We start from the raw sequence: 27,940 nt of genomic DNA on the forward strand, positions 1-27,940 counted from the left end.
TAGTGTTTGTAGCTAGGCAAACAAATTCAAGCAGAGCACAAATAACCATCTGGCATAACACTAGTCACTTGTATCGCATGGGGTAACCTATATTCGTTTTCAAACAGGGTTTTTAGGGATAGCAAGTCGACGAACGATGCTTTCCAATTCCAATACATAATAGATTTAAAATTGTTGCAATTTGAAACCATTGGTCGACTAGATATCCCTAAATGCGCTGTTTTAAAAACGGACATAGGTTACCCCGCGAATAAAGGTTAGCATTAACACAAGGTTCAATGAGTTCATACATAATATGTACCTTCTGATATGCTCCGATTGCTCAGCCTCCTCTATGAACAACAGCTGATGCTGACGCTTCTTGTAGTTGTCATTGTCCAGCATGTCCTCTTTGAAGACTTTCACGTTCACGAGTTTCTCTCGGTCTTGTGGGGCTGGATACTTGGCCCTCAGATCTTTGCCTACATCGTCATATATGTCAGTTTCTTCGATGTAATGGACCTTTTTCCCTTCATCTTCCCACGAGGTCCCGAGCAGCTTAAACTTATTCCGTAACTCTGCCAAGCGAGCCAGGTCAGTTTCCATGGCAACATCAACATGGAAAGGGCAAAAAAGGTAGGGGCGTTGATCAGGACCAAAATCAAAGACGATGGCCTGGTCGAAGCTTCCGTACTGGTTCGAACAGAACGTTATCTGAAGGCTGAAGCCAGTGGCAATGGATTGTCCTTGATACGTCCACCCTTGCCCGTCTTCAGATAGACCATGGATGGGTTGGCCGGAAGGGCTGGTTACTGCCTTGATTTGAAACTGACTGCAGTTGTCGTTCATGAAAGCAATCCTTTTCAACTGCAGTTGTGTCTGTTTTGGCTTTGGAAGAAATTGTAAAGTAATGTTTATAAACAATGAATCTAAGTAGAATCGGGGGTGAATGGAAAAATGTTGATATTACAGTAAAAAAAAAGAATATTAAGAAGAATTTATTACCTGAAGTTTGAGTGTCCATTTATGTTCTCTACCCCGCTCGGAAAACTTGACACTGGTACTTTCAGGCTCGACGGTCAGACTTGCGTGCTGTACGGTTTCTGATAGCTAATCAATAAAGAAGATGTACACATCAACAGTAAAATAATGAGAAGAAAACCACCTACATAGATATGCTTTTACGTTCAACAGGGTAAAGCTTAGATTTTCTACGACAATGTCTCTGTAAGTTTATCATCCGAATGAAATAAGCACGTACGAACTTACCATTTGTGCCTTATTTTTGGCCTCGGCGTACTCGTGGGCCAACGTTTCAGCAAACGAGAGGTCGTACATTCCCGATTTCAGAGCCGACTTTAGATTCTCTTTCCGTTTCTTGTACCTTTCTTGCCATTCTTTTAGTTCCTCTTGAGTATGTGCATAGGTGCAGTGATCGCCGTGTATGCAGCGTCTGTAACTTGAATTAAGTACCTTTCAGCAATAGAACATCAGCTACATGTAATACACATTTCTGCAATCCATATTTTTTGTCTATAACCTTTCATGATATCTGAGGATCGCAAATGTGTTTTAGAAATTTGACAATAATTTACAAGAGAGAAAGAGAGAGAAGCTTAAGAGAGAGAAAGAGAGAGAGACGGTACCAAATTTGGGCCTACCTGAATCGATTAGGACACATCTTGTATTGCCCTCCCGGCACGCCAGGGGGCGGTCTTCTCTGCTGCCACATCATGTCAGAGTCATCCGAAAGGACTTTTGCTTTGTGCTTCTTTCCCTGTTTGTATTCATATAAATGTGTTGGAGATTCTTATTACTAATTAAAAACTTACGTTAAGTAAAAGTTTCACTAGTTCTAGTATGAGAAAATGTTGAGTTGAATCCGCAAAACGCTTCTAGCACACTGTTTACCAAAATGGTATATGAAACAAATTTTTTGATTGATATCAGTATTTTGATATTTGGTCAAGGGGTGCTTACCTGAAAATGTAGTCGAAGCTGCTTTTGAGAGGTGCACGACAACTGGCAGATCTCACAGTATGCTGGCTGCATAACTGGTTTGCTTCTTTTTATGTCTCCGTTGCAAGTTGGGGAGGGCATCCTTTTTGGAGGTGACACTTTAGCAACTTTGACATCTTCACCTAGGGCAATATATTTGCATATTGCATTATTGGAAAAGAAATTTAATGTATTTCTATCTCAAGAAATTAGATATTAGTGATCATGTCGCTATTGACACTTAAATACAATATTACTCATAATAAATACGACAGCCGATTCGGAAAGGAAAAATATTCATCTTGAGTTTGTACATTGTTATGGAGACCATATCTCACTATTGATAGAATGTTATTCTTTACCACTTGGAGTGTACTTAATTAAGGTCTAGCATTTGCAATACATGTATTATGTTAACAGTAAATAGTTACTTACGTGACATCGTTGAGTCTTTAATGAAGTCTCCAATTGTCAAATCTGTTGGTTTTTGGTCGTTTGACGTGTCTGCATTGGGAAGGTTGAAACGCATATCTGCAAAAAGACCAACGACTTTCTGTAGTCAAACATTACTGAAACAAACTTACCACATAGAATATGTTAATGTATCAATTGAATCTTAAGCTTGATTCAAGAGTACTATTTCAAATCATACCTCCTCTGGCAGCATTACTATTGCTTCCAGTCTTGATTGTTGGTTGTTTTGTTGATTTGTAGGATTGGTGTTGTACTGAAGATCTCCGCGGTTGAGATTTTCCAAGCATTATTGGTGGGTACTCTCTGGTGTGATGATAGGCTGCTACAGGGACAATAGTTGGTTGCCGGGTAGATGCTTTGCCGTTGCTTTTCACTACTGTAATGTAAAGGTGCACTGTCACTGCACGCTGCGTCACGCTTGCGTAACTGCGGGGTTCGATATATACTCAACGAATTTCAGAGATAAAGAACGAATTGTCTTTCTTTTGTGTATTTTGTCGTTTTCTAAGTCATACTTTTACGTATTACACAATATCTAAGTTAGAACAAAATCGGAGAAAAAAAAACAGTGACGCAGTGAACGAACCCCGCATTGACACAAGCTTGATGCAAGTGCAGCGAGAATGCACCTTTAGTGTTAGAAGGTGGACCATTGTAAGAAATACTACACTTTTATATATATAGATTCGATTGCAATATGAATTGAGCATACTGTAGTCTCCCTGAATAAAAATGACGTGTAACGTTAACTACTGGTCTGACTTCAATTGGTTTTATGAATCTATATCTGTATCTATATAGCCGGTATAACCACCCTTCGGCGTAACACATTAGTAAGTATTTTAAATTGTAATCGTTGAATGTATACTTTGTATTTGTCAATCCTACAATCTTGCTTGTGGGACAATAATTTACAAAAAAGATTGTCAAGCAGCGCAATTCAGCCCGTCAGGCAGCAAGGTTGATTTTACTTTGTCATAATTGTTTTGAATCCATAAACCAGTCTGCTACAATACTACAGGCACGCGGCGCGGCAGCAGCTGGTTATATTACACTGACCGACCCGTCACACCTAGCTTTAGCACATCTATCTGCAACCGGTCTTTAAAACTATCCACAAAAGTCGTCATGAAATATGATAGATTACCAGCAGGTTTGGTCTTTACTGCAGGAACAAATCTATTGTGAGTAGAAATTGGTTGTTTTCTTCTTATCGTTTCCCATGCCGTGTCGTCCTGCTCTTCTTCTTCTTCCTAAAACAAGAAGTAGTATCATGATGTGTTGTAGTTTTTTCACTTTGATTGAACTTTCCCTGTGTGCGATATATCAAAATAAACCATCAGATAAAATGACATAATTGATTATACCTGCTGCTGAGGTTCCATAGAACTGCAGACACTACTGTCCAAAGAAAAATAGAATATTACATCAATTGATTAACGGTGGTATGATATAATAAAAAAAACTACTACATAATAATCAGCTTAAACAAAAGAGAAAATAGTGTCATGAGCATACATGAGTTGCACTTGACATACATAGTAGAGAACATGAAATTTGAGCAATTTGTTGACAACAAAGTCAATAATGTTTCATGAAATCTTGCAAGGCTGTAACGTCATATACATGTATCAGACCTTATAGGTTTTAGGTCTAAAGCAATGCTTTGTGATCCCCTGTGATATACGACTTTTATCGTCAGCTATCATTATGCATGACAATTTTTCTTGTATGTAACAATTCATTACTTTACCGTGATGCTTCAGACTCGTTCGAATCAGATGCAGATTTCGTCTCCTCTCTTTCAACACCTGTAAATATTTACGAATCAGCCAATATTTGTTTAATGAAGAAATGTTACATGATTCTATATGTAATATTCGGTTCCTATCACATCTATCGAGTCATAGAACGCATGGAAATTTTGAATACACCACGTTTCATAAAAGTAGTAAAATGAATCCAATACAAATTGATTGAATTGGAAGATGTTTTTCAACATAAGAATATGAATACATACCTCCTTTATGAGATACGGCTTTGCGAGTTTCTTTCACTTTCTTTCTTTTCTTCTTGTACAGCTGCAAATATCAAATAAAATAAGATTATGTCAGATGACTGTAACTGTAAAACGTGTAGTAATAAAGATTTTAACAGCAATGAGGTATGTGGGACATTTAGTTGTAAATAAGATGACAAATGCCACACAAATAGAACTATTCATTTCATGTTTTAGTTAATAACATGTAATGAAATAAAGTTTGGGTTAATGTAAGTTGTCCTATCAAGCACTTTATTTCAACACAATGATTAAACGTTTAGCTTAATGTAAGTTGTCCTATCAAGCACTTTATTTCAACACAATGATTAAACTTTACGACAGATATTTGCCCATTTAACCAAGACAACTACAAGTAGTGTAAATATCTGATCTGGAGATACCTTAGGTGTTTCTGTAGATTGTTGACCCTATGATTTCCTTCCAGACGGTTCTCTCGCTTCTTCCTCCAGAAATTTGTCAGCCCGTTTCTTTGCCTAATACAAAAGAATCGGAATATGCTGCTGGGGCACACACTTGCCACAAGCTCAAAATCCTCCAAATCCTCATCATCATATCCTCAAAATAATTTTACATCTACCTACTTCTAGTTTCACTACGGATTCTCGTTTGTAAGAGGTTATACAGAACTCAGCCATGTGTCAGTATGTTAGATGTCATACAAAACTTAGTCATGTGTCAGTATGTTTAATAGATGTTATACAGAACTCAGTCAGGTGTCAGTACGTTAGATGTTATACACAACTCAATCATGTGTCAATATGTTATCTGTTATATACAACTCAGTCATGTGTCAGTAGGTAAGATATTTTATAGAACTCATGCAGTTATGTGTCAGTTTGTAAGATGATATAAGACTTAGTCATGTGTCAATAAAAAATCAACCCTAAGAAAATGTGCATGTGAAACAACACTTCAGGTAAATACGCGGGCTCGTTAAAAGTACTTGTGTATCAAGCATGTGCTCCGCATGTCATGTAAGCGGGGAACACAATCATACATTTAGATGGTTAATATGTAAAGCATACCTCATCTCTGCATTCGTCTTGGACTCTCTTCATTGACTCCAGAAATGCTTCTGGAAGCTAAAGGACAACTGATTAGGCACGGTGTTTTGCTAAAAGACTTATACCGACAAACTTTGCTTGGTAATTATGCTGTATTTAAGAAAACGGCGAACCTTACCTGACTGTGCTTGGGAATTCTCTCAGTTGTTGCGGTAGCCAAGTCCTTCTGTCCCAATTGCAGATGGGCGATAGCCTTAAGTTGGCAACACTCCGGAGTGAAGGGTAGGTTCCAGTCTTTGTCAGAGTTGAGTACTGGATGTATTGCCATACAACATTGTAAGTTACATGCACTGATCCAAAACAATAGATACTTCTAACGTAAAGTAAAAAAAAAAGACGTTTTGTTCTCAGTTTTCTTTTTTGACAATTCGCAAAATTTCGCTCAACACACTTTACAGATTATGGCAAAATTGACATGGCATTTCACGTTGGATTCTCTGGTAAGTGCTTCCTGTAACTTCTGCGCATTGCATTTATTTATTTACTTTTCATTCTATGTGGAAATGGCACTGTCCTCAAGCCTTTTAATGGCTAGCGCTACAATATATACTCAACTCCGGAGAAGAGTGATAGTTTTAGTTTCTAAAATACGACGTCTATATAAACACAAATTAAAGCAACCAAATCTACTAGTAAGTAAAAATTAAAGATGAGCAAATACATGAACCATTTATCCTGTAACTGAGTATAGCCTCATGCAGACTCATGGGGTATAATGCATGATGGGAATAATGCCTGAAGTATTGCTTCCTATATATGGGATATTTTCTGAAGTTCCATGTCAATTTTGGGATCAAAGCAATTGACGAATCAAGTTGCTAAAGGTAAATCGATGAACAACTGTTTTCCCATACGCTATAAACATCAAACATTATTATTTTTTAAATCGAACATGTATTTGCTAAGAGCGCCAAAGTTTTCGTAGGGACATTTTTTAAATCTTAAATATGGGTCTCAATGGAATGGTTGAAAAGATCAAAGTCCATTTTTGGCCAGAAGCAAGTAGAAAATAAATTTGTTGACAAAGCTTTCGTGGAGTTGATGCTGTATAATACGATTGCTGCCTAGCTCAAGTTCAATGTCAAATTGCCAAAACACTATGTCTATGTTTTTCGATTCAGTAAAAGATCAGTAGCAGATCTAGAACCGGAAAGGTCTCCTCTGGAATTGAGTATGCCTTGTGAATTAAATCTGTACTTGAGCTTACCTAGTGTGCAGTCTTGTATGATTTTCTGGAAATTTTTCTGCAAAGATACATCAAAAATATGATTCGATGAAGCGAATAGAAGATGACAAAGTTTGTGTTTCAAGAAAAACATGTCCTATGTTTATGTTTGAAACAATCAAAGCTGGAAAAATGACAAAGTTTACTTAGTACACGTACAAAAGAACAAACCAACTACAAAATGGATGACGTGGGGTCCCAATCCGACTACGTACATGTCACCAACACTTATAACACGAACAGGCAAAATGATCTAAAATAATTACATGTAATTACATTACATAAAGTACAGGCTAGTTAGAATTCCTCTGTCACGCCAGGCAGCAGACCCGCTAGGGAAATTCACTTACCATTTTTAAGCTACATTTTGCTCTAAGCAAGTAGATAGCCTCGATAGGAAGTTCTTTGATGGGATGGTGATTGAGCATCGAAAGGGCATCTTCATACTCAATCAGGGCCCACTCGTACTTCTCCATAGTGCACCATTCATTGGCCTCTCGAATCAGGTTGTCAATTATCAGAGGAATAGGATCAGGATCATCCGGACTTTCTCGGAACTAGGGAAAAATGATAACGATATTTGGTAAATTGGAATGATTATTGAGAACATTTGCATGGGTCATATAATTATGCTTATACGTGGAAGTGATGTAGTAAATGTTCTGGGTTGTTAGATAGTGATCATTTTAGCTACGTAGAGAATTCTGCAACAGTTATGAAAACGTGTATCATTAATTAGTACAATCTTAATACCGGATCCTACCAGAAAATTAGCCTGATACTGGGTTGACTGCGCTGGATGTAGTAGTTGATGATATAGCAGGGTCCGGACATTGTCATCAGTTAACATTGAAGGCAATTGCTCTACTCAAACACTAAATGCATGTGTTTATATCCAAGATTGCCAGATAGAAGATCACGATGGTTTGATTGCCTATCAAACTCAGGACTGACTATGAAAAAGTATAAAAATATGAGGTGAGGTATCAGTTTGTGTCAAGTAGATAATTTAACTTACCTGCAGCCCGAAACGCTGCATAAGCCATTTCTCCTTTTCAATACTGCCGACAAAAACAACATATAATGGAACTATCGGTGATTCACAGTAAAGCCTGGTAAATTGTATTTCATTATCCCGATGCACGTGAGTCGGTAACAGGACCAAAATTATTAATAGGCAAGCTAGCTGATCTACTTTACTTAACATAGTACAAAACATAGCATAGAGTTGTTTTTGTGTTTTAGAATTCTTTAATTTTTTAAGACTGCACTGGCCAATAATTGGCCTTAAACTAGAGAAATGTACTGCTAATTATAAGAACTAGCCTTAACGCAAGCACTACATTAGTAAAAACAAGCATTCCTAAAGTCAACATACGTTTTAAGATATCAACACTTTATTTTCCGTTTCATGTATAACAATCTATAACATGATCATCATACATGAAAACTGTTCCTGAACATGAAAATGAATGAATGCATACTTACAAATATATCTTATGTATATTCTGATTCAAACAGATGTTATCATGTATGCTGACATTAGCTTAGTTTCTTATTTATGATTTCAATCAACTGTAGCAATATATCATAGTACTATTAATTTTTGATATAAGAAATGGAAAGTTGTAACGTTTAGGCAAAACGCAGGCACCCTTGGGATTCATATGAAATGTACTTAGATACTAGTTTAAAAAAATAAAACTAAAACTAAAAAAAACCTATCCTATTTTAACGTAAAATCCCTTTAGAGTCCCATTAGCCCTAAAAGGGCAACCTTTTCTCGTCGTTGAATTATATTAGAAATCCACTGTGTACACGTACGTACCTGTATCTTAGTCCCTTCCGTATTTGTTGTCGTGATCTTGGCATGTTGTCGGTTTTGGGTGATTACTATCCGGATATCCAAGAAAATAACTCACTCTCACTGAAACAAATGTATATGTTTTTTTTCTAATATTCTTTAATACTTTGAAGAAAGAGTCATGTCAACACTCCCCCCCCCCCCCAACCCACACAGACAAACACACAGTATGTCAATTATTAACCCATAAGTGATATTTGTGACTATGAGTGATCCTTGACACTAACTGATGTTTGGCTAAATCAATTTTAAATTCTGGCATCAACATTTATCATGTATTCACTTACGATCAATATGATATGCAATAAAAGTTGAGCAGTCGGCAGTTAAGAAAGCCAAAGAAAAATGTTGACTTTCCGATTACAATCCTTATAAGGCCACACCAATTTAATTTGTTGCTTCTCGGATTTCCCAACCCATTTTTTTTCCAATTTGGAAAAACAAAATTGGTCTCAAGAAAAATATTATAGGTTTTGCTATTGCAGACCTGTAAAAAAAAACACTCCAGGGGCACGTACTGCTGATAAACCAATCAGAGAGCTTCTTTGTAGTCACATGATAGAAAACAACCAATAAGCTCTTTGCATGTCTTCAACACACATAATTTCAGTCTAAAAAGAATTCCATGCCCGTAGGCTAATTGCAAGGGTACAGACAGTAAAAGTAGCATGTGTCTATTCTATATAAAGCTATTTTATGCATGATTCTACATTCTTTACTGGGAGGTTTGACTTCTTCTTTAGAGGGTGTGGCTGACAAAAAGTACAATGTTTACTATACACGTACACGTGTCAACTGGTCACAGAATTAATCACTTCAAAGTTCGAAATAGAAGCAGTCTGCTTTAAATGTCATCACTCAGATGTCAGGTCGAATTTAATTAAAATTTAAAATTTAATGACCTGTCGACACAAACAATCCACCGTCTCACCGTCAGACCCGGCTCGGTATGGCATATTTTTGCTAGTGTTGATCAGGTAACAGGAAACACATTTTCCTGGAGGCCTAAGTACCCGGTCACAACAGTCGTACGATTTAACCAAATCTTCTGTCAAGTTGCTTTTCAAGGGATCCAGGCCCGCAAACACACACACACACACAAATAAATACACACACTGACAGTCACACACAAGGTAGGTACACATTAACCAACAAAATCGTTGAACATTCTTTGACGGAAGTATACACAAATAATTTGATGTGAATTTTTGCATATTGTAAAATAAATAGTAAGTAACACAAGTATCAGACCATGTAAACATCATGTATGATCAGTAACATAATTATCACGGGGTATGAATAAGAGCATGCGTTATACTAGGGCAACGACAGCAAGTTGGGGGCGTTCCCAGGGCAGTTGTGAGTAGAGAGCTCGAGGTCACGATGATCAGTCGTCAGTGCGACGGTTCTGTCACATACTCGCTGAAATTTGGGCTACATGAACAAAAAACGAATATATATGTGGCTGCACCTGAACGGACTGACAATTGACCTGACGATGAAAATTAAGCGCCTCGTAAATAATTCATCGAACAATTTGAGCCGCCTGCCCCTTCCCGGGAAGTGTTCAAGTTTTCCGGGTGAGACCAAATACTGCCGACTCATAGGGTACATGTAGGATAAAGACGTCTAGATCACCCTATAGAATAGTTAATTAGCACTAGATCTACCAATACAATTTGACAGACAGACCTCTGATGGTATTGACCTAAGCAAAGTCTACCTGGCCATGACGCAGTAGTACTTATTTCCTCTATCCGAATCGCGCAAATGTAATTAATACTACAGAATATGTCTTAGCCATACACCATACAGCATAAAATAATTACTTTTGCTTATACCTTGAGATCTAATTCTTAAGCTCACCTTTTTCCAAAGACGCTTGCTCTTCGTTGGTCTTTGGCGTCAGCTGTTAATGGTGACCAGGGTTTAAATACCCACGTATCGATCCCCTTGTTTTGAGGTCTGAAACTGTACTTCATGTTGACATTTCGTCATCCCGTCATTCACGACCGAAGTCGGGCGATACCATTCTCAGTAATAACAACAAAAAGAAAACACCGCGACTTATCAACAGCGAAGGGCAATTTGACAGAACACTACTTAATACTTATCACTGTGAACCGGAGAATTAATAATTACTCTACGGTTGAGATACACAACGTTACCTGTATTAGAAAAAAAAGCGAGAACTATCACCCAGACATAGACCAGTCCATCCTTTGTATGTATTTCTAGCGGTGACGAGTTTCGGTGGCGCACCGAAACTTAGGGAAAGTTTTGACGCTTGCGTGCCAATGCTTACTCAGGAAACAGGTGTTTTATTCTGTACATTTTTCCAACGGCTACCTAAAAGGAATAGTCACATAATAAAGCATTGGATATCATAAGTATGTTCAATAAATGTCTTTATTCATAATTTTATCCGCCAATGCGCTTCAGCGGTGTATGGACATCGAACGCAGTACGTCTACTGTTTTGTTTAATCTCCAAGCAGATCCTACTGTAGCATAGGCTAATATCAAAACCTGTCAGAGGAGTGAAGCCAGCCTAGGAGCGTGTACTGTATGCTCCGGTGACCGTCTGACTCCCTTTGGCCGGCTATGCTCCTTTGCCAGCTTTGATACTTAGAATATTAAGGCACCGTAGGATCTGCTTGGAGATTGTATTTTGTTTACCCAATAACGGTACATCCCGATTCAAATGCGGATACCATATGCAACACCATGTATAACTTTACATTAGCATATGCTTTACCAAGAGCTGTTGTGAAAATGGTAAGAATTAACTTGAACCCAAAGTAGCTAGCCTTCCCTATACCCCACCAAAGTAGCTAGCCTTTCCACTAGGACGGCGCTCTCGTCGCGCTCTCTCTGCGACTTCAAATTTGACATATCGCTCAACGAATTGTGTAGAAAAGAAACGGATTTTTTACGCCTTGTGTGTTTTGTTGTCTTCTCAGTCACACTTGTACGTTTCGTGTAATAACTGTTATGCCCAGTGCGAAGTCGAATGTTACGTTATTTAGGTCGCAGTGAGAGCGCAGCGCGATCGCCGTCTAGTGGAAAGGGGACCTTTAAGAGTTAGCCGTTTGCCTCAGTAACGCCGCTGTATACATTTCAGCGCTTTGTTTATACCTTTCAATGGGGCAAACCGCGTCGTACTGAAATTAGAGTAACTGAGTGTATTGCAAACACCTTTGTTCTCAGGCTGTCACGTAACGTTATATCGGGGTAAAGGTCACAGTGCTCTGGTTTCACCGTTACTGTTTGAACAGGAAGGCAGTTACACCTTGATAACTTCTGTGTGTCACGGGAAGCAAATATCCCCGTCTGTATGTATTTATAGAGACAACATCAGGTACAGAATTAACTTAAAGGAACAAGTAACCTCTATGTCCTTTGTTATTGCCAATTGTCGACTTGCCAGTTAAACCTGATTTCTACAGGTAAAACTACAGTAGAAGCCATTTAATTGCATACAAAATTTGCCTGCGTATTTCGTGCAACTAGCCGGTGTGTGCAATAATGCGACGTTCCCCAGGACCGTATACTGTATACGATAGGGCGACATATATCGTTGACACGTCACTGATTATGGGTCAGCCCGAAGTAACTAACAAAGGAGTGGATGGGGGCCGGTTTTGGATTTGGGGATTCCATGCAATTGACCTAAGTGTGCGATTATCAGACGTGCCAATTACAGGCTTCTACTGATCTTTACACTTATACAATTACAAGATATTCGACACATTATTGACTGACGGGTCAACAAGTAATAAAATTCAAACCCTCGATGTTGCAAGGCAAGTATTTATTACATGTATGCAAGAGGGTAATGCATCGTTGTTTGTTTGGCTATAGCATTTGCACAATGTCCACAATACACTGTCTAATAACTGTCCAACATGACATGGGAAATGGCTGTTTTGAAGAGCATTTATTACAGAAAATGCACCCTGAATTAGGCCCATAGATGATTGTTGAAGAGATTTTTTTCCTTGACAATGTTAGGCATGGGAAAAAAAATTGGACTGCTCCAAGATTCAATGAAAGTTTCCAATTTTTTCACCCTGTGTACTAAAAATGAAGTCGAGAAAAAATAATCTCGAAACTCTATTCATAGATGATGCCTATTTATAATGAAGTAATAATGATAAAAAAAAAAAAACTGAAGGATCATCAATCCTCAATCGGAAAGAAGCTGGGTACATGTAGATAAACAATATATATGAAAAGGGAAAAAATGCAAAAAGCATGACTTACAACATCCCATAATTATAATGATTGTACTTAAAACCACAAACCTATATACATTAACTCATCCATTACACTTTGTAGCTGAAATTCTACTCAATTATCCAAACTCATGATATCATCATTTCCAATATACAAATTAGAACAAAAAAAGTTTACAGGTCAAAAATACAAATCCTTGTTCACTTTTCAGATTGAACTAGATATGTGCAGATTCAAAACCTGAAACTTAGTCATCCTTAGTTTAGTATGTAAAGACATCACAAAATTCAGTAGCCAGAAGTTGCAGTAATCACTGTAAATATCTTGATCTTAGTATCATCTAATACTTATAATAGAAACATTTTGATTTGTTTTTAGCCGAAAGCTACCTGGTTGGGCCCTGGGTTGGGAATTGGGATCTAGGCCTAAGCCACAACTTTCTAAGCAGTTGTTGAGTTTGTATTCATTCTGATTTCTTATTTTTTAAACTAGTACACCAAAACAGATACATGTAATTATAACATCCTTCTCTCCTTTTAAACATCTAATTGCAGCTTTACTGCATCACCCATGCAAGTCCATATCAATTCCTGATCAATGAAATAGTTATCATGTAATCTAAATAGTTATAATGTAATCTAATATGAGGCAAATCTATCCACTTTGTGGTAAAATTGTCGCATTACAGCTATTTACATCTCATAAAAGCCTTTATCAATGCTTTGAGCAATATAGTAGTATCCTTAGTAGTATCCAGTATTTACTAAAGACATATTCTTAGTCATAGATCTTGTTCTTGTTCTTGGATGTTGAGCGCCTGACGAACACTCCCCCACTGTCAGCATTCGACCTCTTCTTGTTCTTCTTCTTCTTGGTCTGACGGACAGGCTCATCATCACTCTGTGGAAACATGGGTAAAACTTTTGTCAGAACTTTTAAAAAATGCATCTGCAGGCAGTAAGGCAAACCTTATGGCCTTATGAGGAAAAATCTTCTACCCTGCCTTCCTTAAAAACAACAACATTTAAGTACAGTCAAACCTATTCTAATGACCACATCTGTCTCAAGCCTACCTGGGCTTTATCCCTTTTTTCTAAGCATTCCAATCCTGTCTAGTAATGCTAGTTTGAATACAGTATATTGCTAGTTCACCTTCATCCGCAGGGTTACCTATATCCATCTATATCATGTTGATGGGTAGTGTTTTCAAATTGCAATATTTTCAACAGTATAAAACTACCATCTGTTGACTTTGTATAACATATCCATTAACTACTCTATTTCTAAAAGAAATGGATATCCTGCATGACAAACATGATTACACTTTTAGTATTCAAACGCTTGCTGCTCTGGTGTACCTTACCAGTGTACCTTCTGAAATACATAGGTGACTGACTATCTATGTTTCATTGAAATCAATAATCTCTGAGAAGTTAGCCAATTTCTACGTCCACAGATATGACAATACAAAATTGATGTATGTCTAACATTTCAGAGTTTTTTCTTAAGTTGTAGACAACCAGTCCCTTATGAAATGAAGAAAGATGAGGAAAGATGGAGTCACCCACCACCACACTGCAGGCCCGTTCCAACTCCTCGTTGAGATGAGCGACCTCAGCACGGTACTCGTCCAGCTGTCCCTCCATCTTCTCTCTCCTCAGTCTCTCATACTCCAGCTGCTGCTCCAGCTCACGGATTGTCCTTGGTTACACAAAACACATTATATGTTTTCAAAATCTCATCACCATGGAAGGGCCAAGACCCTAATTTCACATGATCCCCCAATCAGTTGCTTCACTACCTTGCTACAAGAAAATTCTGGCTAGAACCCTCAGCACATTACAATGCTACATGCATTAGATTGGAATATACAAAATGTAGATTGAAATCAATCATTAATATCTTCACCAGGTTGGAAAAATCAGTATTCTTTCTTCACAACCAGGTTCTATGTACAGTCAACATCCCACATTTCTATGTTTCTGTCACCTTTAGCAGCACTGTAATGTGGGATAGTACCACTCAGAATTGCATTTTTTAGAAGGAAAATGACAAACTGTCGACTGTCAATTGTTTATTAGAGATCCTGGTTCTAAATAAAAAGCCCTGCTATCCAGATTGAAATCAAGCAAAATGTGCTGAATATATTTGACTTCATAATCTGTAGTCCAGCCTTGGGAATGAAAAATATTACTGCAAGCAAACCTTTAAAACGTAGTCTAATAATGGTAACTACATTGATTGTAATTTCCTTGGGGACTTCTATATTTGTGCCCCACCTGTCTGACTCCTTCTCTTCCTTCTCCTTCTCCCTGTCCTCCTCCAGCCGACCCCCCAGCTGCCTGTAGTTCATCTTGGCGATCTCTAGGAGGCGCTCCAGCTCTTCAACCTTCTTCCAGGCACGAGCTGTTTGGGGGAAATCCATTTGGTCAGTTTTTATCATGAGTAAAGTACCTTGAGTAGAAGATTATAAATCTTTACCTACAGTATGGAAATAAAGTATGGATAAGATACTGTAAATGCAGAAATGTTCGCGGTGGATTAATGTTCGCGGTTTTCGTGGTGACCACTTCACCGCGAACTTAAATCCGCCGCAAACATTTTTCTATAATGGTATTAGACTGCAGTCTACGGTGTTACAGCGAACTTAAATCCACCGCGAAAAGTCCTTTTTCCCGCTACCGCGAAATTAAATCCCCGCGAACTTAAATGCATTTACAGTACTTCAAAGTCTCCAAATCTTTGAATACAGTGGTACATGTCCCTTTTTGTATTTATTTACCAATAGAGATGGCATTAAACCCACCCTAGTCTACAAGCAAATTTTGCCCCTCAAAATGTTAAATTTTCTGCTCTCATTTTCATCCAATGCTAGACAATCTTTATTTTTATGCAAGGTAACCTATATCCATTGTTTTAAAAACTGTATTCAATTAAGGCTATCGAGTCGATGGACAGTTGTCTCAAACAATATCTTTTATATTCTTTATGTTCTGAAGCTATTGCGGTTTAAAACTACCGTCTACCAATTTGATATCCCTTAACCCTGTTGTTAAAAACAACAGAAATAGGTTACCCCACAGATAAAGGTGAACTAACGTTAAATCTATATAGAATTGGCGTATTCCGTATCAACCAAGGTACCAGCCCAACCATGGGTAGGATCGCTCGTGGGAGGGCTGTGATAAAACTTCAAAGCCTGTGTGATGCAGCTTTTTATTACCCAGTTCGGAACACCTGTATCAAACCTTATCGCGGCCCAAGTAGTATATAAATCTTTTATAGCAGCACTGTCTTGGGTTCTCTGTAGTTTACTGAATTTGACCTTGACATGATTTACCTCTTGCCTCCTTGACCTTCCTCTGAGGCATGTTGATGGGGTTGTCAGTACTGCCCACCACAGCTGGGTACTCCTGCTCTTCATGTTCATCATCATCTGTGTCTGTATTACAAAATATGAAAGTTTGATATAAAAATACAGTTTAGAACCATCTGGAGGTAAAAGAGAACAACACAACTGTCACACGTAAGACTGTGCATTTTATTTTACCTGGATGTCTAACTTTGATCAACATAATTTTTTAATACATTTATTTCTAATATGATACCATGAAGCCTCTTGTGAGGAATATCACAAATATACAAACAGCTAAAAGAACTATAATTCATACACAAAATGGCATCAAATCATAAGATCATTTGGCTTTTACAATCTTTTAAAGCCATTCTGTCATTGGATGTGGCTCTACAAAAATAAGTAAGTATTGCATTCTATAGCTTCACAGAGCTCTTTTGTAGTACATTGGGTTATAGGTAGATATATGTACATGTAAGACTAGTAATGTCATCCAAAAGCACCCTCCCCAAGATATGAATGTATAACCCCTTCAACCCATTGTACTTACCTCCCCCTGGAGCGTCTGGGTCTCCCCCAAGCAGTTTCACACAGGCCAGCTGACCAAACCTTGCCGCGACGTCACGGGCTGTCTCACCAGCAGTGTTCACTATGTGGGCTGTGGGAGGAATAATCAATTTAGTACTTAACTTTTCTAGAATAGCATGGATACTAATATAAGTAATAATCTAAATCCATTTAATATTGCCGCCAGTTATTTCAGTGGTTGGGCAGGGCTCGAAATATTGGGTGCATGTGCACCCAGGTGCACCCAAAATTGGAGCTGTGCACGCAATTACTTTCTGTGGGTGCACAGGGTGCACCCAAATATTTTTTGACACATGTATGTAAAGATAACAAATTGTATTTAGTATACATCATATTCTCGACATCTAAGTGTTAGAAAGATAATAAAAGTGTTTGTCATGGTACTTGTTTTAGGCTTTGATAGCCTGTAACTAAGTTTTATTATTAGATTATTACTTAAATCTAAGTGGTGCACCCACATTTTTTTTGGTGCACCCAATTTTTTAAGCTGGGTGCACCAGTGCACCTTATCCAAAAAATGAATTTCGAGCCATGTTGGGGGATAAAGAATTGCTCACAGCATTGAAATGTAGCTGTTAAAAGATTTTCTCTAGCTGGAAGAGTGATGAAGAGATTGTGATGATGAAATTTAGCAGTAGAATAGTGACCGCTAAAGTTGCGGTTAGCAAATCAAAAATTAAAGGACATAAATTGAAGGTAACTCATATTAGTTTTTCCCACAATGATGTCTGAACTTTGCAGAAGGTCAAAATTCTCTGTAAAACTGTTCACATTATGGGAAAAAAATTGCATCAACTCAGTATAATTATGTGGATGGAGTTCAGCACCAAGGACAGGCATGTTTGGCCATGTGTGCTTGGATAGTCTTGCTTACATTGTGTGGATGGTTTTCAGCACTAAGGACAGATATTTTACTGTGTGGAGGGTTTTCAGTACCAAGGACAGTACAAAAGTTCTATATAAGAGTTCTGACTTACCGTTTGCACCCATCTCAACAAGCCATTGCAGACATTCAATATGGCCCTGACCAGCAGCTGTTTTGAAAAAAGTTGGTAACATTGTTAAAAGAATGACATTATTTTGCAGATTTTAATGTTACATTTTAGACTTAGTTTGACTTAAATATGATTGGGATATGCATATAAAAATAATTGTTGTGTCAAAACATAGGTGTGTCAACTTTCAACATCATAGGTAATTTGGAACAAACCATTACCTTTGTGTGCGGGGGTGGCCCCCTTGTCATCCCTCTCGTTGATGTTGACCACACCCTGTTCGATCAGCATGCGCAGGTGGCCCAGGTCTCCATTGTAGGCAGCCACATGGGCTGGGAAGGCAAGGTCTGGAAAGAGCACACAGAAAAACAGTTACATGTACACTTCTCATTCAATCTGTACATTGTACAATGTACATTGTCTATCTTATTAAATCCAAAAGTAAGGAGAGCACAATAGGCTATTTAACAGTTTCGAGTACACATGCACAGCGACAGGAATTGTGAGTAATGTGTCAAAGGCAAAAGCCCTGACTTGTAAACTGTACGACTAGTCCATTGTCTAGATTTGCAAAACAGTGTCTGGACGTGCTTTATGTCTCTGTTTGGGGTCTTCATCTTTGATACAATGCTCACATTTCTACCTGTCAGGTAAACTTATTTATTATGCAATGTCTTATCATTGCAATACCAGAATAAATAAATGCGAACAACTGTGGCATTTTTTTTCAGAATTCAAAGATTAACTTTAACATAGAAACAAAGCATTCAATCTGTATTTCTACTCACTTTCTTGGTCCTCTGGATGATCTCTGTCCCACTCTGAAAACAACAAATGAGGTACGAAGTCAGCACTGAAAAAAGTCAGATTAGTAATGCCACCTTTCAACACTTGTTGGAACTACAATCTCACAGACTCAATAAACATTTGACAGTGAATAAACTGCAAGCATAACAATGTCAAAGTAGCAATTGTTGATAAACTTTAGTTAGTTATGGACCCGCCAACAGCAATTTGGATCAGTAGTGCCACTATTTGACTCTTGTTGGAACTACAATCTTATAGACACATTTTCAAATATAAAGATAATTGTTTGCCAATGAAACACTGCAAGCATTACAATGACATTAAGCACCAACTGTAAACAAACTATAGACATGGACCGGCACCAACAGCATTATGAATCAGTAGTGCCACCTGTTGACTCTTGCTGGAACTACAGTCTTAGAGACTGAATAAGTGTTTGCCAATTAATGTATTACATACTGTAAAAGCAATACAATACCATTTAGCACCAATTGTAAACAAACTTAATCATGGATGTAAACCTACCAACAGCATTGAGATAGTCCACACATGCTTCCTTGTAGAACTGAGATGACAGAGTTTTGGGAGTCTCTCCGTGGTCGTTGCGAGCGTTCATGGTGTGTGTGACACTGGGTCCGTTACACACCAGGAACTTCAGACAGGGCAGGTGGCCCTCCATAGCTGCAAGGTGGGCTAGTGGGGGCAATGATAGTCATGTTAACTCAGAACTCCTGCATTTTATACAACATCTTGTTTGCCTATTATAATTGTGAGAGAGGACCAAATTACTGAATTTTTGATATGTTTGAATACCTGGGTAACATTCAGCCCTAACTAAAACTAAAACATCCATCCAATGAAATCTGTCAAATATTCAGGAAAATCAAGATTTGAAAACAATTTTTCAGCATAAAATTTGGTCACATTTTTAGCGCAGCCTATTTGTGAGAATGGGCCAAAGAGCTCTGTTATTGCTAAGGTACTTTGTATACCAGGCTATTGTTTTAGAGAATGAAACATCTATCTGTTGAAGCTTGTTAACGACAAAGATTTGAAATCATTACTTTTCAGCATGAAATTTGGGTGTAGTAAACCTAAACGTACTATTCATCATATTCACCACTTTTGCTACTAGACATAAAAATGCTACAGAAGAACTTCATCGTAAAATGTAGCTAAAGCAAGTCCTCTTCTGCAGTACATTTTGCTTTAACTATCTCTATCTTCCAGTGTAGTCTGAAGAGTATGTTGTGTCCTTACCAGCCAGGTTGCCAGCATTGTCCACATCGTCCAGTCCACACCCCCACTTAATCAGCAGCTGCAGACAGCCCAGCCGACCGTGGTACGCAGCCGCGTGCACAGGGAGCCAGCCGTTAGCATCCGCGGTGTTTACATCCTGTTAGAAGAAACAAATGACTTTTTAAAGATCAGTTTTAAAATGTTCTGTATGTGTGCAAGTCTTACATAATAATTGTCAAGATTAGCTGAATGCATCTGTATTTTGTAAAATGATCCATTCACAAAAAGGAACCTGATGGCTAATAGGATGCATAAGGGACACACTGAAATATCATCACAAAACTATATCCGTGAATAGTTTCATCAGGTTAGTATTAGTCACTAGAAAACAACCCTTTGTTTGAATATCTATGTTCAAAGGCATTGTGAAGGAAGGTGACAGACGGTCTTTGAATTGTTGATTAAGAATGTTGTTATTTATGACCTCCTTTTTATCTATTGTTTTATCTATTTTTATTCATCTATAATTTATTTCCTATTTTGCTGAGAGAGAAATATCCTGTGTTTTCTCCAAAATGTTGCCTTTCTAGTTAATGAAGAGTTTGAACTGACCACCCCACTCCTGAGGATGGACTGCAGAGTGAAGGAGTGTCCGTGTGCTGCTGCCAGGTGAGCACAGGTCTGGCCTCGGTTGTCTTTAGCTGTCAGGTTAGCTCCACTCGTAGCAAGGGCCTATAAAAGATACAAGCAGATGGTACATGTTAACATCAACGTAATAAAGTCAGTGTTTCTTCTATGTACATTTAGGTAATATTGATAAGTGAGACTAAAAGAGCTATCCACTGATCACCCTTCATTTAGTCAAGTTATTAACACTACTATTATTCATAAATTACCTTGATCTATTTTGGAATGTAAAGTAGATGGATGGTGGTTCCAAACGACAATATTTGGACATATTGCAGTGACACTTACGATACCCATTTTTTTTTCAAAATACTATACTGCAGTTTGATAAAAATGTCTATTGACTTGATATGCCATAAGTACTTGATACCAATTTTAAAAAGGATGGATATAGATTAAAATGCAGGTAAAGGTGTATTAGCATTATGATCTAATGGACCATCCAAAGTTGAAATGCAACACTTATTATACCAATCTTGCAATATTTCAATAAGAATTGACTTTACATAGGTTTCATTATGAACATAGAGTAGCCAACTACTGTTACTTTATACCATTCTCACTGTGTACTTTATACTGTTATGACAAGTTGCTTGGCTGCAGCAGTATGAATCTACATGTACCTGCAGGCATGCGTCCTGCCCCCTGATGGCTGCGATGTGCGCTGCAGTCCACCCCTGCGGGGACGTGTCGGTGGTATCAGCCCGGTGCCATAGCAACCAGTGTAAACACTGTGAGTACATTAAAAAAACATTCCTTAATATCCAATAAGATCACATGTGCAAACACTTGAGCCTGGAGTCAGGTACAGAAGCGACCGAACTCGAGAGTGAAGTAAAGTTATAAAAGATGGCATACAGGCTACAAACATATTGAACACAGCATAACATTGCTTTAGTTTAAGGAGCATGGGCATTCAAATTTTTGTCTCAGATAAACATGCCATTACCACTTTCCAGCATTACACATTATTAATACATTCATCATGTCCTGAAATGGTTTTACATGAAAGATTTCAGAAATATTCTTTAATGACTTTGCAAACACCTGCTTCTATTCCCTGTGAACTTAGGTATTTAGCTCCTTGGCCATAGGACCCACCTTCTGGAAGACATGTGCAGCCCAAATTGAGATGCCTTGCCTTAAGGGATTGAACTTGGGTTTACCTGAGTTCTAATTGGAACAAGGAGATCAACTGTGAGGCTTCTTCTAGTATTAGCTAGGGTAATTGGAAAAAAACTGTACCATAACAGAAGGTTTGCGCCCAAAATGCAGCAACAGGAAATCGTGCCTCCTAGTGTAATACTCTGGAGATTTACATTTCATTTAAGGTGAACATATGTGTATTGCACTAGCTATAGGAGGCAGAACCACCTATGTGTGTTCGATGTTAGGGTCACAAAGGGGTCTAACATATGGGTACCGGTATTGTCACTTGGAAGTTGGAGTAAAATCTGGCATACAATGTGTACATAATGGAGAAACAACAACAAGTGACTGTTTACCTCCAGACTGCCGGTGTGTGCCGCCCACATTAGGGGTGTGAACTTGTCCTTACATGTCAGGTCCACTTCATTGATACTGGCCCCCTGTTTCACCATGGCCTGGAGCTCCTCTACATCTGCATTTATAACCGCCTCATGGATGCTCTTAAACCGCAACTTGTTCCTGTTGGCTAGAGAAAAACAAACAAATTACTGTAAATGCAGAAATGTTTGGGGTGGTTTAATATTCACAGTTTTTCACAGTGGCCACTTCACCACAAACTGAAAACTACTATGAACATAATTATAATAGTTTTGACTACAGTCTATGGCGCTACCGCGAACTTAAAACCACTGCGAAAACCCCATTTTCCCGCTACCGCAAAAGTAAATCCCCGTGAAAACTCCATTTTCCCGCTATCGCAAAAGTAAATCCCCGTGAAGTTAAATGCATCTACAGTATTCAGAGAGGGCAGACTTTACATCTTTTCCCAATGTAACACTTAACATCGTTACAGTTCTAGCTACAAGAAATAGAAGAATTGAGGGTGTGTACGTGTGGTAATGTTCAACGGTGCAATCTGTATATTGGGAACATGGAAATAACAGAAGCTATATTTGTCATAAGTCAGACCTACAGACAAGCCATGACTTCACACTATTGGAATAAAGTTATGAAAATACCACTGACAAAAACTAGAGAATTTGAGAGAGCTAACGTGTCATTTTTGTTCAACTTCAACTCATTTATCATTTTCTAACAAATAAACTTTCATTCATGAACCACAATTTTTTTACCAGTAATGTTTGATTACCTATTACTCTATATATCTTATGTACTTGCATGTGGACCGATTTTTAATCGCATAATCTGCCTGTAAAACAGTTTTTAATTCATATCGTGGGGAGGGGGGCGATAGGCGGAGTCCTTGGTTACGGTTGTTATGGTTTGTTTTGGTGACAATTTAGTCCGCATTACTACATCTAAACTACCGAAAACTTAGCCATATCATATCTGAAAATCGCATTATATACGTTGTACATATCATTATATTCATAATTGTCCAAATATTGAATGAAATTCGTATATTTTTGTAGAATATCACTTACCAGGCATCTCGGCTGCTTGGTTACACCCGTCGGTTTGCGCATGCCCACTGATTTGCCTAGGAGTGTAAAGGTTAAAGGTTAGAGTTCAGAAGAGTTTTTGTCTCGTAAGATTCATTCATTCACAGACAAACAGCAGTTTTTAATGACTTTGTTACACATTTGGCTGACGAATAATATATTTGATGGACGGTTAACAAACTATGCATTATTGTTGACGTGAGTATTCATACTTTGGGACTCATACAGGTAAGATTTCGACGCCTATTTATGAAATGTTTGATCGATTTTAGACATGTTTTTGGCGGGAAGGAATGGGAAGTGTCAAACTAATCTTTGTTTTTTGATAGCATCTTCGCACCAAAAAAAGCCATTGGCAGTGAACAATAATTATGACAGTATCTAATATCTACTGAGTAAAATGTTTGTTTCAAAATAAGATATTTAAAGAAATGTGTTCAGATCTTTTGCCACACATATGTATGGAACGCTAATTCACCATTATCTGTTGTTTAAAGAAAAGCTTCATACGTTGTATTTGTAGTGTGCCTAGTATAATATATGACATACTTGTACAAGGTATGAGCAAGGAGGTTATACAGAGATAAATAACCTCATAGCACTCTGAGAAATGGCTATTGCAATTTCTGACATCACTCGAAATAATACTATATTGTTATCTTATGGGGCCGCGTAGCACAGTGGTAGTGTATTCGGCCCCTGACCGAGAGGTCGCCGGTTCAAATCCGCCTGCCGTGTTGCTGGTCTTGTGCTCTTGGGAAAGGCACTTTATACGACTTTCCTCACTTTACTCAAGTGAAAATGAGTCGTCCCTCGGATAGGACGTTAAATGGAGGTCCCGTGTATGGGGAGAGCCATTACCCATGCACGTTAAAGAACCCCTACATGTGCGATGGTGCGGTGTGCGTTGGTGCAAATCCTTCTGTCGGAAGTTGGTGATTCACTTGAAATCACCCGGATGGAGGCCTGGCGAACCTCTGTCTCATATCAGCCACATGGTGAATTACATCATTCACCCGGACGGGAGACCTGGCGCATCCCCGTCTTGTTATTAGCCATACGAAAGGGTATGTCACCCCGTAAGGGGCAGTATAACCTCGTCGTGTGTAAACATGTGCGAACATGTTTACATTTGATCACGTCGACCGATGATGATGATATCTTGTTATCATTCTAACTAAGTTGTCTAACTGTTAAGTATTGGTCTATTTCTCTAGTCTGACTCTTACATAATAGAGCCACAAAGATCTACAATCCAGACCAGAAGCCTGTAGGAAGACAGTAAAATGGAGGCAAGAACAGTCTGGCTGTGTTTATCCCTGCTGCGTGTGACCTGGGTTCTGCTGCCTCAGTCTGGCTACATCCATCCTGATGAGTTCTTCCAGTCTCCTGAGGTCATGGCAGGTCAGGACTTCATTAGCCTGTGTTTACACAATTTCTCGCTGGCTGGAGTTAATGACCCCCTCCCCGGCGGAGGCAATAGTAGGGCCAGTCGCTAGGGGTGCGATTTTAGTCAGGCTATTAAAGGACTTCATCACAAGTCCCATATATAAAAGTTTCAAACAACATAATGTAGTTTCAAACTAGTGTTGTCTTTATCATGTAATGTGGCATGATGTATGTAAACCAACTTGTGGAAAACGTTGTGCACCTGTGTAACATTTAAGACGCTGCTTACAAATGTAATTGTTGTTATGAGTTACTGTTATCTACATGTAACAAAAAGTATGATTGTGATGCATGTGTTTTGCCTTGGTGCAAAACTTGTTTGTCTACAATCTCTCTCTGACACTACTTGACAAACCATCATCATCATCGCAGGCTGCTTGCCCGGACCAGGTCCACTCTTTCTCTATACTGAAAACTGATCCAAAGCACAAAATAATCAGTCTGATATCCATAGTACTGTTTTTTTTTTGTGGTGCCTTGTAATAATTTAGTAATCTAAGATGTTATACATGTATCCTTATATGTGCTCATATAATTACAGGAAAGGTGTTGGACTACAAGGTGCACCTGACATGGGAGTGGGACGAAGACTTCCCGGCAAGATCGCCCGTCTTTCCTTTCCTCACATCAGGAATTCCTTTCCTGGTTCTGAAGGCCATGAACTATCTCGGTCTTCTCCCAGACTCCATCGGAGCTTATTCTCTATTGGTTGCACCAAGACTGTGGACAACATTTCTCTCATTCTGCATAGACTTTTGTTTGTATAAGATCTGTAGCAGTGTTAAGACAAAGTGGATGGGTTTGGAGATGGACGCATTCAGGTGTATGGCAGTGTATTCTGCCTCTTATGTGACTCTCGTCTTCTTCACTAGAACATTCTCAAACATTCTAGAAACTGTACTTTTTGTAGTCATTATTGGACTTGTTATTGATTCTATCAAAGGTGGTGACCCTGAAAATGGGTCCGATATTGTTGGTAACCGATATTTGTCTAAATCTCATTCGGTACTATTGTCAGTGCTAATTGTAGTAGGGTTTTTCAATCGACCAAATTTTCCTGCTTTCGCGTTTGTGCCAATGTTGTACTGGGCATTCTATCCAGTTGGCCAAAGCAAAGGCTTGTGGCTGAAGATGGCGATTCTAAAATGCTTGCAACTAGTGCCAGGAGCAATAGTGACATTTGTAATATTTGTTGCCTGTGACTCTATCTACTTTGGCTCACTTGAGGTCCACTCTCTATCGTTGGACACTTTCTTACATTCACCATCAGGGTTTGTGCGCAATCTTACTGTCACGCCTTTGAACTTGCTGAGTTACAACTTTGACAAGTCAAAACTTGAGCAGCACGGACTACATCCGAGAGTGACACATCTCCTTGTCAACACTCCCCTTCTGTTTGGTGTACTCGCTATTCTGGCATTTTTTGATATCCCTCGACTTGTATTGAAAATCTTCAGTTGTTTGAAACATGGGGGAAACGCAACAGAAATCGAAAGCAGTGACAATTCTAGTAGCAACAAAGAAACAAAGCAGCATGAAAAGGAGCTGAAAACAAAAGGGTTTCAGAAGAATTCTTGTAGAGAACTTGATATAGAGATGTTCTTCCTTCTGTGCTATTTCATTCCAATATTTATCATGTCTTTAGTAGCCCACCATGAGCCAAGGTACATTTCTCCTTGCCTTGTCCCCCTTGTGTTGGCATATCACAGCAAATTTGCATGGAAAGGTGTCAATAAGTTACTTTTTGTAGGATTTGTAGTTGGTAATGTTTTGGGAGGTGTTTTATTTGGTGTTCTGCATCAGGGTGGGGTGGTGCCCTCATTGCTACACTTGCACAATTTAGTGCACCAGCAACAAACTACAGAAACAGTGCACATCATATACTTCCATACCTACATGCCTCCTGGGCACCTGCTTGGTGTCCATAGCAACCAAACAGCCAATCAGTACATTGACATGTTACAAGAGATGACCAATGAGAAACAAGCAACCCAGGTTCATTTGCATGACTTAGCAGGTGCACCAAGTAATGTTCTTTTTGATAAGTTGAGAATTCTATACAAAGAGAAGCAAGTTAGTAACAATGCTCGTGTCTTTGTAGTCTCACCATCCACGTTGCATTCTACATTTTCTGACCATGAAACTGAAATGAAGATAGTTTTGAGAGAAGTTTTCTTCCCACACTTATCTATGGAAGACCCTCCTAAAGTACAGGATATGGTAAAGACTATATCAGAAGAAGACAGCTCATTGCTAGAGAGGCTAAGATTTACTTTTGGACTGAATCTCTATGAGGTTATGTGAATATTTCATGGTTAAATGTCTAATGTGTTACAAAATTTGGTGATGGAAGATTCTGTATTCTTGAATGTAAGTACTTCTGTGATGGTAATCAACATGATGATACAATTGTACCCTTAAATCTGTGCACAAAACATAGCGCTTAAAAGCAAAAAAGCTATTTACATCAGAACCCATAAACCTTCCCTCAACCGAGACAGGGGCTGATACTGACTTCAAACCACCTTTGGCCCATTGTTGATGTCACACTTCCGATCTGGTTGTGTGACATAGTGTTTGGGTCATTACAACTTCAAAAGGATCAATGGAGGACTGATCGACAGTTTGTTGGTAAGCGCTTTATTTTGTGCACAGATTTTAAGTGTAAAATTGTATCATAAGACTTTGTATCATCATATTCTAGTAACCAGGAAATTCAGGACATATATAGCTGCAGTGATAAAAAAAACAAGGAGCTAACTAGGTTAAGATACTAACACCTATATTTATGGAAGTAAACTGGTTTGTTCATGACCATGCACAATATATTGGTTCAAAGTAAGCTATAGATGGGGTTTATATTGCAAAAATGTAATTGAAATTATGTATATGAGGTTTTCAATTGCAGCTTTATTTTTGTATCTTATGTATAGGTTATGTTTTACTTTACAATAGAGTCAAAGAAAAGCTAAAGATAGGGTTTATATTGCAAAAAATGCAAAATGTAACTGTCATAATGTATATGGGGTTTGCAAGTGAAGATTTATTTTTGTGTCTTATGTATGAGTTATGTTGTGCTTTACAATAAATAGATTCTAAGAAAAGCTATATGTCCCAATGCTAGCATGTGTGCATTTTGGCCCATTCACGAATTGAAAATGAAAGTGAGGGGCCCATGGCATCTTGGTCTTACAGACGTATCGACCATGTCGAAGCGCCGCAACATTCTACTGGATCAATGCCACTTAACTCATAATATACAAACGGAAGCATGGCGTTCGCCCAAACTTTCAAATAGTCTTAT

General features: G+C 38.4%; 4 protein-coding genes and 2 long non-coding RNA genes across 6 annotated transcripts in view; 1 reads left to right on the forward strand and 5 right to left on the reverse strand.

Moving 5' to 3' along the window:
- LOC118427123 overlaps positions 1–2,506 on the reverse strand; it is a gene marked incomplete in the record, with an annotated part of 28,658 nt that extends 26,152 nt beyond the window's left edge. Inside the window, 6 exon segments of the mRNA XM_035836759.1 lie at positions 302–867; positions 985–1,089; positions 1,249–1,438; positions 1,641–1,756; positions 1,960–2,120; positions 2,413–2,506. Coding sequence (XP_035692652.1) covers positions 302–867; positions 985–1,089; positions 1,249–1,438; positions 1,641–1,756; positions 1,960–2,120; positions 2,413–2,506 — 1,232 coding nt within the window.
- A 129-nt stretch (positions 2,507–2,635) lies between these two features.
- On the reverse strand, positions 2,636–3,864 carry LOC118426873. Its single transcript, XR_004832484.1, has 3 exons — positions 3,819–3,864; positions 3,599–3,704; positions 2,636–2,827 (listed from the first exon to the last, which is right to left on the reverse strand). It is a non-coding gene; the product is annotated as an uncharacterized LOC118426873 (long non-coding RNA).
- Positions 3,865–4,204: 340 nt separating this feature from the next.
- LOC118426916 lies at positions 4,205–4,985 on the reverse strand. The gene is made up of 3 exons (XR_004832492.1): positions 4,894–4,985; positions 4,472–4,532; positions 4,205–4,262 (listed from the first exon to the last, which is right to left on the reverse strand). It is a non-coding gene; the product is annotated as an uncharacterized LOC118426916 (long non-coding RNA).
- Positions 4,986–5,390: 405 nt separating this feature from the next.
- LOC118427124 lies at positions 5,391–8,674 on the reverse strand. Its single transcript, XM_035836760.1, has 7 exons — positions 8,631–8,674; positions 7,821–7,863; positions 7,153–7,359; positions 6,785–6,821; positions 5,696–5,829; positions 5,539–5,595; positions 5,391–5,396 (listed from the first exon to the last, which is right to left on the reverse strand). The coding sequence occupies exons 1-7, from the start codon at positions 8,672–8,674 to the stop codon at positions 5,391–5,393; spliced, it is 528 nt and encodes a 175-aa protein (XP_035692653.1).
- A 4,856-nt stretch (positions 8,675–13,530) lies between these two features.
- LOC118427541 (ankyrin repeat domain-containing protein 42-like) lies at positions 13,531–23,224 on the reverse strand. The gene is made up of 14 exons (XM_035837378.1): positions 23,170–23,224; positions 22,081–22,250; positions 21,199–21,306; positions 20,501–20,620; positions 19,910–20,045; positions 19,175–19,342; positions 18,631–18,663; positions 18,064–18,189; positions 17,825–17,881; positions 16,810–16,917; positions 16,245–16,346; positions 15,184–15,310; positions 14,473–14,605; positions 13,531–13,804 (listed from the first exon to the last, which is right to left on the reverse strand). Exons 1-14 carry the CDS (start codon positions 23,174–23,176, stop codon positions 13,682–13,684), a joined length of 1,518 nt encoding a protein of 505 aa, XP_035693271.1. The 5' UTR covers positions 23,177–23,224; the 3' UTR covers positions 13,531–13,681.
- A 28-nt stretch (positions 23,225–23,252) lies between these two features.
- The window catches only part of LOC118427125 (GPI mannosyltransferase 4-like), a 9,204-nt gene continuing 4,516 nt past the window's right edge, over positions 23,253–27,940 (forward strand). Inside the window, exons 1-3 of the mRNA XM_035836761.1 lie at positions 23,253–23,415; positions 24,405–24,591; positions 25,178–26,134. Coding sequence (XP_035692654.1) covers positions 24,474–24,591; positions 25,178–26,134 — 1,075 coding nt within the window. The 5' untranslated portion in view covers positions 23,253–23,415; positions 24,405–24,473. The remainder of the gene's footprint in view (positions 23,416–24,404; positions 24,592–25,177; positions 26,135–27,940) is intronic.

The sequence above is a fragment of the Branchiostoma floridae genome, chromosome 12, assembly GCF_000003815.2.
Source record: "Branchiostoma floridae strain S238N-H82 chromosome 12, Bfl_VNyyK, whole genome shotgun sequence".
Taxonomy (NCBI): domain Eukaryota; kingdom Metazoa; phylum Chordata; class Leptocardii; order Amphioxiformes; family Branchiostomatidae; genus Branchiostoma; species Branchiostoma floridae.

Excerpts from the sequence above, each read along its gene's own strand:
- LOC118427124 (XM_035836760.1), bottom strand. The coding sequence starts at position 8,674 with ATGCCAAGATCACGACAACAAATACGGAAGGGACTAAGATACAG. Across the intron at positions 6,822-7,152 it reads CAAAATGTAGCTTAAAAATG|AAAAATTTCCAGAAAATCAT; the intron begins GTAAGTGAATTT and ends GTATCTTTGCAG. Across the intron at positions 5,830-6,784 it reads CATACAAGACTGCACACTAG|TACTCAACTCTGACAAAGAC; the intron begins GTAAGCTCAAGT and ends CAATACATCCAG.
- LOC118427541 (XM_035837378.1), bottom strand. Across the intron at positions 21,307-22,080 it reads CACACACCGGCAGTCTGGAG|TGTTTACACTGGTTGCTATG; the intron begins GTAAACAGTCAC and ends ATGTACTCACAG. Across the intron at positions 18,190-18,630 it reads TCATCCAGAGGACCAAGAAA|ACCTTGCCTTCCCAGCCCAT; the intron begins GTGAGTAGAAAT and ends TGCTCTTTCCAG.